The 12,373-nt window shown below is 37.7% G+C and overlaps 1 protein-coding gene across 1 annotated transcript; it reads right to left on the reverse strand.

Moving 5' to 3' along the window:
• Positions 1 to 1,303: 1,303 nt before the first annotated feature.
• p2rx3a (purinergic receptor P2X, ligand-gated ion channel, 3a) lies at positions 1,304 to 11,583 on the reverse strand. The gene is made up of 12 exons (XM_003444703.5): positions 9,911 to 11,583; positions 9,606 to 9,768; positions 9,326 to 9,397; positions 8,189 to 8,258; positions 4,643 to 4,739; positions 4,469 to 4,543; positions 4,227 to 4,368; positions 3,785 to 3,921; positions 3,601 to 3,694; positions 2,030 to 2,095; positions 1,872 to 1,949; positions 1,304 to 1,783 (listed from the first exon to the last, which is right to left on the reverse strand). The coding sequence occupies exons 1-12, from the start codon at positions 10,042 to 10,044 to the stop codon at positions 1,658 to 1,660; spliced, it is 1,254 nt and encodes a 417-aa protein (XP_003444751.1). The 5' UTR covers positions 10,045 to 11,583; the 3' UTR covers positions 1,304 to 1,657.
• Positions 11,584 to 12,373: the final 790 nt, after the last annotated feature.

The following is a 12,373-nucleotide window of genomic DNA, read 5'->3' on the forward strand; positions in this document are numbered from 1 at the left end:
TTAAAGTCCATTGTTGTATAGTGAGAAAGGCTATTCACGAGTGAAAAGCCTTCAGGTGCAATGCTCAGAGAAACTAGAAAAAACCCATGATCTACATTTCAGACTCTACAGACCTCAGTTAGCATGTAGCATGTTAAATGCTAAAGTTCATGACAGGGCAATTAGAAAAAGACTGAACAAGTTTGGAAAGGTTGCCAAGAGAAAGCGTCTCCTCTGTCAAAGAACATGGCAGCACAGTTTAGGTTTGCATATGAAGAAACAACAAGACTGAAGTTTAGAGAAAAATCAACAAAGCAAATCTGCACCAACACCTCATACCTGTGCATCTATGCTGGAAAGGGTGAGATAACACCCACATTTTCTCTACAGCTGACTAGCAAATACACACCTCCCCCCCAATCTTATCTCATCCCACTCACATTATTTAATGCCAATAATTATATTCAACAGGTGGCAGGTTGGTGCAGTGGGCAGGGGCCTTTCTGTGGAGTTTGAATGTTCTCCATGTGCCTTGTGTGGCTGCTCCAGCTTCCTCCCACAGTACAAAGACCTGGCATGTTAGGCTACTTGGTGATTCTAAACAAGGCATGGATGTGTGAGAGAGAAGGTTCTTAAAATTATGGGAAACACCGAATCTGTTTGTGTATTTTTCATGTATAGAGTGCTTCGTTGTGTATTTTATCATATTCTATGATTTCCATTAGGTGCATTATACTGACTTGTGTTATCATATTAGTACATCAAAGCTTCACACTAACTGCTGTTGTTTCCTCTGTGGCCTCCCCTGACAGATATCCTTTCTCATAAATCACTGTCAGCACCATTAAGAAGCTCTTTAGCCGATCTATTAGTGTCCTGGTAGTGAAGAGTGGGTGGGCACAGACGGATGACGGGAAAATGAAAATATGTGACGGAGAGAAGCAGAGGGACTGTCTGAGATGAAAATCTGTGGGAAAACCAGAAAAAGAAACTTTTTTTTAATTGCATAGAAAAAAAATGACTAAAAATTGAGAGAATAAGAATCACTAATAGTCCATTAATCTGCACAGTGACTGTTGCATGACTGGGCAACATCCACCAGAAGTGGACTAATAATGGACCATTTGTAAACCTCAAGCTACACTGAAATCACACACACACACACACACACACACACACACACACACACACACAAACCAGGATTTGCTGTGTCTCTACACCACTTAGAGACTTGGACACTTTTATTTCAGACAAAAGCACAGTCGCTGTTTGTGCGTACATGACAACAAAGAGAAATACTCCGAAGTCTTATTCAAATAATTTATTCTCAACAGTGTTTCAGTATTAGACATATTTTTTCCTATTTGGCTTGAGTCAGGAGGATTTATTTGGCTCCACTTTTCAGCTGACAAACATGAGTTTGACGATAGTTAATATGTTGCTAAATCAAAATGTTTGGACTAAAAATTGATTTTATTACTATTACAAAGAGGCTCTAGTTTGACAGTTATTGTTGTGAGCTACAAGCCCTTACTTCTTATGGAGATGGCAACAACATCGTCCTCCTTTACCCTGTTCCATATACTTGCCAATCTAAAGCTGAATACCTCTTTTAATAAGGTAGAAAGGGAAAGAGAAAGAGGAAGGGGAGTCCGTGTCTTCACATTGCTGCTGTCGGTTAGAGAGGTTGGTCATAGGTGTTGAGAGAAAGTGCTCCAGAGTCACAGGAGCTCTTCATGCATTTGAGTGACAGCTGGCTCCCCGGGCTCTGAGCTATGGAAGCTTCTATCTGAGCCTCTGACACCTGCATGGACAAAACAACAAGGAAAATCTGTGATAAGGTTCTGATAGGTTTCTGGAAAAACAAGTTGCTGCGCCATGAAAAGCAATACCTCTTCAAACTTTTTGGCTTTGTACTGCTCTGCCCCTTTCAAAAAGTTTAGTAAGATGATGTCACAGAGAACCGCGCCCTGCCACGATAGATACAAAAGATCAATGAGAGCCAAAAGCAACATTAGAACAAAAGATTAGGTTGACAAGAAATTCATACCAGTCCAATCGAGGTAAAGGCAGCTACCAAGTTGATCATTGTTGGGATTGTGTTAAACTTTCCTGCCTGAAAGAGATAGAGTCATTTTAGATGACATGTAATGCACAGTTTCCTACACACAGGCTCTCTCCATAATATTTAATTTTAAAATAAAGTACTATTCCTTAATGATTTTCTACACTATTATAACTGAAGTGTATATTTAAAGATGGTGATTTATTTTCTAAACATTTACAGTCAGGGATTTAAAAGTCATATTTTCACACTTGGCTAGTATGCTTATTTTCTGCTCTGGGGAGAGAGGACTGATCGCGCTCTGTGCCAGCAGTTTAGTCTGAAGACTGAATCCTTGGAAACATCAGCTGAGCTATTTTCAAAGGAATATAGATAACATACACTCACCAGCTACTTTATTAGATACACGTGTTCATCTGCTCATTAATTCAAATATTTTATCTGTCAATGGCATGGCAGCAGCTTTACTCAAAAATAACTCAAATAACTACTTGTTAGAAGGTACGCAGGAGGGCATCTGTGATGATGCAACATATTGACCCTACAGGAGCAGAAGACCAAACTAGGTCACTCATGCCAGCTAAGAACAGGAAATCAAGGCTATAACCCACACAGGCTCACCAAACTTGGACAATAGAAACGTGGAAAAACATTGCCTGGTCTGTTCTTGAATCTTGATTTCTGCCCTAACATTTGAATGTTATTGTCAGAATTTGGTATAAACAACATGAAAGCATGGATCCATGCTGCTGATGGTGTAATGGTAGCAAAGATATTTTCTTGGCACACGCCTTTAGTACCAACTGGGCATTGTTTATGCCACAGCCTACCAGAATATTGTTGCTGACCATTTTCATCCCTTTATGACCACAGTTTACCCATCGTCTAATGACTGCTTCCAGGAGGAAAACACACTGTGTCATGAAGCTCAGATCATCTCAAACTGGTTTTTGGAACATGACACTGAGCTCACTGTACGCAAATGGCCTTCAAAGTCAACAAATCGTAATTCAGTAGAGCACCTTTAAGATGTTGTGGAATTGGAGATTTGTATCATGGAAATCTGCGGCAACTGTGCGATGCTCGTACCAACAAGGACCAAAATCTCTGAAGAGATCTCTCTGCCTTGTTGAGACTATTCCATGAAAACCAAAAGGGTGTTGAGCCTGGTGTTAAAAACATGTACCCGATAAAGTTGTTGGTGAGTATATTTGCTTATGTAATTACTGGAAATTTGGAAGCTTTTGTGCTGTGTTTAGAAAAACAGCCTATGCGATAAGCTAACTCTACAGTCTAAGCTAAGCTAGCTCTGTGCTACAATATGCTAACGTGGTGGTAGTAGGTTTCCCACAATGCTCAGCTCAACAAAATGATTTTAGTTCATGTTAAATTGAGACTTCTGCAAAGTTTCTTGATTTTGTCATGTTTCTGTGTTTTTTTAATTACTAAATGTCACATTTTCTGAAAATAATTTACATAAAATTACATATGCAAATTCTTTGTTTTAGCCAGTTGCTATTACACATTGTCTAATAATAAGTCTGAAGACAACTCACTTTGCCAGTGACCATAACATCAAAACGGATCGCAAAAGCTTTATGAAGAGTCCGAAATTCAGTCCCATTTTCTGTCTTGAAATATTTGGCAAATCTGTATTCAAAGAAGAGAAAAGAATAACTAAAGACTGATTTGAAAAAAAAAAAAGAAGTAAACTTGAAGAGAAGGAATCATTATCACTACCTGAAGTTGTATCCTTTGGACACGGCATTCTTGGCAAATGGAGCATCGAGTCGTGTGAAGGAGTACTTGGGAATACAGTTTTCAATGTTTAGGTCCAGGTTACATTCCCACTGAATGTTTATTCCTATTTCTCCACCCTAAAACAGAAGGATTGGGAAAAGAGAGACATACCTTGAGGTACCAGCTTTGGCTTTGAAATAAATATGTGTCAAAGCCAAGGCTGGTATTCAAGTTTTTGGAATTGGATTGACTTTAGGTCAGAGAGAATTAATGTGAAATACTTCCAAAACTATCTGGCTTTTTGAGCTAAGTGTTATCTTGTGCACTTAATGATAATTGAGCCACTTCAGAAGCTTTGCATGGGAAGGATGAGACCACTGTCTAACTTGAAACGCCCTAACAGTGAGAAGACCTTCATAAGACCTTGTACACTCATGCTTACCCTGCTTAACAGTTCGGTTATATTCTGACCGGTGTGGTGGAGCACATCCCCCACACGAAAGATGGGGCAAAGGGGGTCGTCCTCTGGATGGTAAATACATTTCTTGATTTGTTCGGCTGTCATTGTGGGTGGAAAGTTCCCTCTGAGTAAGGAAAATGATTTTATGTTTTTTTTAAAAAGACACTCATAATATATTGGTGTTTTTTAGCTGCTTCGGTTTAGGTTTGTGTGGTTTTGTTTACCTGGTGACATTAAAAAGAGGGAAACGAATACTGTTTTTGATGAAAATAGTGAAGTTGTTCACATCCATTGGTTCACTGTGGGAGATACAGACAGAGACATGACAGGGACAAAGATGAAACTTAGGGCTTTCAGTGAGTGAGATGTATTTGTGCGGTATGTGTGTGCACTCTTACATTTCGATGGCATCATTTTCAGCTGGACACCATCCTTCCATCTCACACATACCATGGGACTCATTGGAGTTTTTAAGGCAAGCACCTGTTATTACACCTGGTGTGTAAGAAACAAGAGGAAGGAAACACTGTGCTCAGGTAAGTGAATGGAGATACCGTTAGCCATAATAATGATAATGATATTTACCCCAAGTTTTTTTGTACATTTGCCACACATGTTTCAGATCATCAAACAAATTTTAATGTCAGACAATGATAACCCAAGTACATAGAAATTGCAGATTGAAAATAATAATTTCATTTATTAAGGGAAAAAATGATGTGTGAAAAAGTAATTGTCCCACTTAAATCATTAATGTTTTGGAAATCTGAGTTAAATTTCATTACATCCATGTCTAATTACTGACCAGACCTACTGAATCAAGAATTTACTTAGATAGAACCTGTCTGACAAAGTGGGCTAGGTCAAAACATTTCAAGAAGCCACACAACATGCCACGATCTGAAGAAACTTGACAACCATCAGTTTGGAAAGGGCTACAAAACAATTTCTAAGGCTTTCGACGTGGTGAGAGCCTTTATCCACAGACAGAGAAAACTTGGACAAGTGGTGAACCTTTCCCGGAAATGGCCAAAATTACTCCAATCGCATCGACGACTGACAAAGAACATCAACCAAAGAACTGCAGGTCTCACTTGCCTCAGTTAAGGTCAGAGTTCATGATTCAACAATAAGAAAGGGACTGGGCAAAAATGGTATCCATGGCAGAGTTACAGTGAGAAAACCCTGCTGACCAGAAAAATCACAAAGGCTCATCTCAGATTTGCCGAGAAACTTCACGATGAGCCTCGAGACTTTTAAGAAAATAATCTATGAGACAAAACTTTAACTTTTTGGAAGGTCTACATCTCATTACATCTAGTGCAAAACTAACAGAGTTTGTCTGGGGCTGCTTTGGTAGACTTACCATAATTAATGGAATAATGAATTCTGCTCTCTAAAAAAAAAATCCTGAAAAAGAATGCCCGCCCATCAGTCCATGCCCTGAAGCTCAAGCTCACTTGGGTCATGCAACAGGACAACGATCCAAAAAATAACAGCAAGTCCACTGATGTCCTCTGAATGGCCACTTTTGGAGTGGCCTAGTCACTGTGGCCTAAGTCTAGACTTGAGATGATTTGGTGTGACCTTAACAGACCATTCATCCTCAAAACCCCTCCAATGTGGCTAAATAAACATAAATAGGGGAGACCGGGGATAGTTGTAACGTGGGTCAGTTGTAACACTTCCGATTTCTCCAATCAGGGCTAAGTTTCAAATGATGTGACTCATCCTGTACATGCCCAATTCAGTTCTTCTATCACATGTGAAAAAATCAGCACATTTTGTGAAACAGAGACAATTTAAGAAGAAAAAAAGTAATTTGTATGCCAAAAAGTAAGTTTTTTTTTTTTTACTTTATTTCAATTTCTAATAGCATTATCTGCTTTGCAGTTAAACTCATCAAACTTAAATTATGTTATTTGTATGTCTGTGGGGATATATTCTGTGTAGGTCTTTAGTGCTAATGTTTTAGCCGTTGGCTGTAATGTTAGCTAGTTCATGGCTATAGGAGTCTGGGTCAGTTGTAACAGCAACAGTCTGGGTTAGTTGTAACAATAATGCAGATGTCACAACTTACCACACTATTACTTTAACTTATATTACACAAGTTGGGGCAGTGACATCAACAGAGAGAGGTTCACTGGTCACCTTAGTACATGCGGTTAATGCCATTGGCAACACAATTCCTCCACTGTTTGTGTTCCCACACATACATTATGCAGACCACTTTGTCAGAGATGGGCCAGTAGGAAGTATTGGTAGTGGAAATAAATCAGGATGGGTGCAAGAAACAATTTCCTCATCTTTCTGAAGCACTTTGCAAACCACACCAAGGTAAGCCATGAAAAAAAGTAATGGAATTGCGATGCTGGTGCGCAACTACATTTTTTCAGCTTCATTGTTATGTTCAAAAGTTGGTGCAAGAGTTGTAGGTTACAATGCCCACTGAGCCAATGAGGCCAAACTCATGGAAGACCAACCAAAATTAATGAAATATTCAGTTGCAGAAAATTCCATAATTTGTCTTTTTTAGGGGGTTGGAATATGTTCAAAAGCTAGATTTCTGCATTCTGTCACACACAGCTATATAAACGGCTCTAAGGCATTCATGTGTTGAATAAAAAAGATTACATGTTAATATTTTGTCAGTACCCTTATTTCATTGTGTTACATTTCACCCCAGGATATGTTACAACTAACCCAGACTATGGGGTTAATTGTAACATTTCACTCTTTGTGTTTGAGACCATACCATGCAATGAGTAATTGTGCTGCAGAGAAAATAGCTGCACTATTTAATAGCAGAGACATGTAAATACTTTGCATTACATTTTGAATCCACTACCTTAAAAGAGCTCCAATTTACAGACAAAAATGTCAAAAATGTTACAACTATCCCCGGTCTCCCCTACATAAAAATAACATCAGCAAATAAGAGTGGGCCAAAATTCCTCCAATCCACAAGGACAAAGACTCATTACCAGTTATTGTAAACACTTGAGTGCAATTCTTGCTGCCACAACCAGTTATTAGGCTTAGGGGTGAAGTACTTTTTCAGACAGGGCCAGGTAGATTTGGATAACGTTTATTGTGAATTGCTTGTAAAGAATATAAAACTAAATATTTACCCTGCTTTTTGATTTAGGTTCATACTCTGTGCAGTTTATATTCTTCTAAAATATGCTAAAGGACATGGCACCTGGTTGTAAAGACTGAAATATTTAACAATGAGCATTGTCTGACTTTCTGTTACCAATATGTTTCAATATTATAATATTAAACCTGCAAAACATAGGAACACATTTCAATTTTCACCATTTACTACATTGGGTTTAAACAAAGCGGGTTTAAAATATAGCATGGTAAATACATTAGGTGGTATAAAGATTCCATCAATAAATCTACAACTTTAACAAAGGCTGGCTCATTCTACTATAAATATATTCTTATATTCAATTAAAGATTAATTGAAGATACAATAATGTCACAAACATCTTTGCACGTTATTTTGAAGATATTATTTATATTGATATTATTTTTAAGAAGGTTTGTTCCTGTCTGTTAAGTGCTACATTCTGCACGCTTATGTGTCAAAGGTAGCAAAAATACATATATGATTCTTTTTAAACATAACTTTTACTTTAAAAATCTTATTGTCCCGGTTAAAAGAACAACAACAACGCCCCCCCCCCCCCCCTTTTTTTGTTACACACAGTAATTAATTTCCTCAGTTTTTAGCACCATGCCTTCAATTTGAATTAAATTTTTGGGTTAAAAGATTTTTTCATGATTATTTTTTCATGTAGTATTTACTTACCAGGCAATGCCACAAATCTGATTTAAAGAATCAACAACATATGCTGATATAAGCAAAGTTACAACACTACAGACTTGACATCAGCACTGATGTGAAAGTTTCTGTTTAAAAAAATCTAACTCACCATTGTAAAGGTTGCTGCCAACATACTTTTGGCAGTCTTTATCGGAAGAACATCTAAATTTCTTCCCAGTCTAAAAAACAACATAAACACAGAAACTTAATGCATGCTCAAACTTTCTCTCACGAGTTGTTGATCAACTGTAGAATTTTTTTTAGACAAAATCAGAAACATATATAAATGTAACAGTGAATGAACAGGAACACATGGACGACTGCTCTGGTGCTTTTACTACTGAAAAATAAAACTGAAAATCACATCTCTAAGATACATCAGTCCAAATATAACTTGAAAAAAATTGCCAGTATTACCAACTGCTATTAATGCACTGTGAGGTCAGTTTTTAATCATCCTGTCTGCCACTGATAGATAAGAGGCTTCGTTTAAGAACCTACAGATCTCCCTGTTTAAGTTAGAAACATTAAAGAATACATATCAGTGATATTACTAACTGCGTTCATCTTATACTGAAATGAAGCTGTTTCCATACCAAATGAATAAATGTAACAAATTCCAGAATAGATTCAAAGACTCCCGTTCTTCCCATTCTATATACATCGCAATGCCTTGAGAACTGATTCTCTGCCTGCCATTCAGAGGTGAGGCCCTCCTACCTGGTCACACAGACCGTCTCATTACAAAACACCATACTGTGACAGACTGATGACTTCTCCAGGGTATACTCTGCCTAAAAATAAATGGATGGATGGACCATACTGCCAACACTACACTGAGAAGGAGTTAATTGCTCAAGGTGATGTCAGTGCAAAAGAGACTAAAACTTTAAATAGATTTTTCAGAAAAAATAAATGTAGTCATAAATCTTTACTGATATATATGACCATGTAAGACTTCCTGTTGATTCTCCGGACACCAAAAACACCCTGTAAGTATAAATGCCAGGCAGATATCTGCTGGAATATCAGTTTGCAATAATCTTGATCCTGATATGTTGACCAAAATTCTGCAATTTGGTTCCCTTGTTCTTTCAAAATATGCAATATTTTGACATATTTTATGCTGCCTAGGAATAAGAAGCCATAGGTGGTTAAAATACAATCAGTAGGCCTTAAAATCTACTGAAAATTAATGGTAAAATAGTAAAACGTGACAAAAGCATGTGCTTGAATGTGTACTCACCTCTGTACATCGTCCTTGGAACTGATTTTCAGTGACGATGAGTTTGGTGATGATGCAGAACACGCCTGAACCCTAAAACAACTGAATGCTTATGATATGCTTTGTGTTTATTTATTACTACACAAGAGTACCTCACATATGAGCCTGGGCAGAAAGCTTGCTCATCATAAAAGTTATTTTAAAAACACTTTCAACTGCAGCATCTTAACTGCCAACATTGTTAATAACTCATAGAAAACTACAAATTTTAAATATGTCATGTTATCATCAGGTCACTCACCTGAGGGGGCGACACGTAGTCAGCCACGTCCATCACACGATTCTGATAGTTCTCGTTTTGGTTTTGGTTTTGTAGATAACCAAAGCCTTTGACTTTGGTCATCACGGAGGACTCAATGTTGGTGTCGCTTGACTGATAAGCTTTCTCATGGATGAAGACCCAGCTGCATGACACGGATCAGTGAAAGAAATATTCCTTTTTGTAATTTAGCTAATTTCTTTATAAGGAAAACTCAATTTACACCCATTATTACATACGTTATTACACTCTGAAAAAAACTCAAAAGAAAACTTCAGATCACTGACCCGACAAAGTAGGTGATGATGAGCAGCTGTACAATCCGGTTGATGATACCCACAGACCAGCTCTTTACCACCACAGATTTGGTGGTCTCGTAGGTGAAGAAATCAGTCAAGAACCCCCACAAGAAGAAGCCCATTGCTGCTCGTCAGTGTGGCCCAGGTAGCAATGACTCTGAGAGAAAAGTGACACTCTTCTCCCCAACAGGTGCCTTCTTGGAAACTTGATGGTAAATCTTTCACAATACAGCTGTCCCTTCTGGTTCAAATAAAAGAAATAAGGTCCTAATCTTCACCCTGCTTGTATCATCTCTCAGTCTGGCCTGTGTTTATCGCCTTCCTTGGATGCTTAGTTTTGTTGGTTTATGACACAAATTGGACCTCCCCCTTTCTTGACACAAACGAGTGGGAGGAAAATGTCTCCTCTGTCCCTCCCTCTGTCTCCTTCTTCTCTACAAATCCCCATCCCCAAACACACTAACCATGCACAGACAAATGCACAATTAGACTGAGGCAGTAATCGATACCCCATATGTCCACTGTGATTTGCTCAAAGCATGCTTTCAGTGGGTTTGTAATAATTTTCATCTGTCATGTGTTAGTGTCTGACTCAGAAGGAATCTATCCCTCACACTTTCCATTTCACTGTTAGTAAGCCTTTTATTAGCAGCATGCAGAAAAAATGATAAAATTGGATGCTTTAGTGGTTTAATTCATGAGAATAAAATTTTGCAGACATTAGAATAAACCAGACAGAGAGCATAAGAAGGCAGATTTGATCTGTTATTTAGTAACAGATGTTATATCGCAGCAGAGATAACCTCCTGGTTGTCTGGGGCCTGTCTGTTTGGATTTTACACATCCTTCCTAAGTCTGTTTCTTTGATTTCCTGTTGTTAAGTTTTCCTTCTTCCACAGTTTATACTGGCCGAGGTGTAGATGCCAATGTGAACAGTTGTCTTTACCCCTGTTATGGACCAGTGACCCCTCCAGGATGTACATCTTACCTAATACTAGCTAGGATATGTGGTATGTTAGAAAAATGAGCGCTATAATGGATACGGTAGAAATAAACAGTAAATATAAGGTCAAACAGAACAGTGAATGGCATGCAGGATATGTTTAGCTGGCCAGGTTCACCCTTTATATGTATAATCACTTTTAAAATATATAGAAAATTGGATGTTTTTTGTTTTATAGCTAGCACTAAGTTATACAAAGATCAGAGTATTTGTCAGTTGATAGCGAATAAAAATTACAGTAAAAAATAAAAAACGGTTTTGAGGAGTGTATTATGACTTCCTTTTTAAAATTGGCCCCTTCTTAAGAATTAGTTATGACTAATTAAAAAACGAACATTTTCAGCGGCCTGAGTGATTCTCAGTGTGTGGAAGGAACCATCTTCTCCAGAATATAACAGGTGGGAAGGAAATATGCTGAAAATGGTGTCATATGAAAAACATTAGCTAGGATTAATGATGATATGGGTTTTGACAAATCATGGGGACGTGTTTTTGGCTGAGATTGATGGATCTTATTTTGCAGTGCAATTATCTTTTGTTAAATGTTATGTTTGCTGTGTTGTAGGTTTGTTTAGGCACTCAATAAAGATTTTTTTTTTTACCCTTTTTTGTGTGCCTGTATTGATATTTAGTAACTACTGATAATTGACCCAAAATGCAAATGTGAATTAACCATGGGATTGGAAGCTGTCGTTTTTGTTTTGTTAAATGTTAAAAACAAATAAAGACTTCTATTACAAAAAAAAGAAGAAGAAAGTTTTGTATGAGAAAAATCATAGACGGCTGCTAATTCACCAACAAAAAGGTGAGCCTTTAACATAGGCACTTAACAGAAGTCCAAAATACAGTCCACAAACTAAACAACAACCATAGCAAAGACTATCACAGGGCTGGAAACGAAACAGATACTGTGACAAAAAGTTAAAAAGAAAACCAGACTATTTGTACACAAAGGAGGAAAATGAGACACAGGTGAAGACAATCTAGTCAAACAGGGGAGACAGGCAGGAATGATAACTAACACAAGACATGAAAGGAAACAAACCTTTAAAGTAAAAAACAGGAAGTAACCTGAAGACAAACACTAAGCACCGAGACAAGAAGAACACATTAACACGAGACAGAGTTACTATAATTTGTCCTCATTTCTATATGGTCTCTTGATTCTTTATTGATTGTTCATCTTATTATTCTAAATGTGATATAAGTAATGCTCTAAATAGAAGAGATGACTATGTTTGCTTTTAGCCACACAGAGAGGAAGGACCTTCCGTTCTTTAACTAAACAAGAAAGCCTGAGTGGAAGAAAGTCGTTTGTGCTTTCATGTAAGTGGCTGTGAAAAACTTCTGGAAATGTCATCATTTAAAATGAAACCACTGGAAGAAATCTTAATGTTCAGTATGACCCCATTATATGCAATTTTGTCACATTTCTGCACATCAGTGGC

Source organism: Oreochromis niloticus, linkage group LG2 (assembly GCF_001858045.2).
Source record: "Oreochromis niloticus isolate F11D_XX linkage group LG2, O_niloticus_UMD_NMBU, whole genome shotgun sequence".
Lineage (NCBI taxonomy): Eukaryota > Metazoa > Chordata > Actinopteri > Cichliformes > Cichlidae > Oreochromis > Oreochromis niloticus.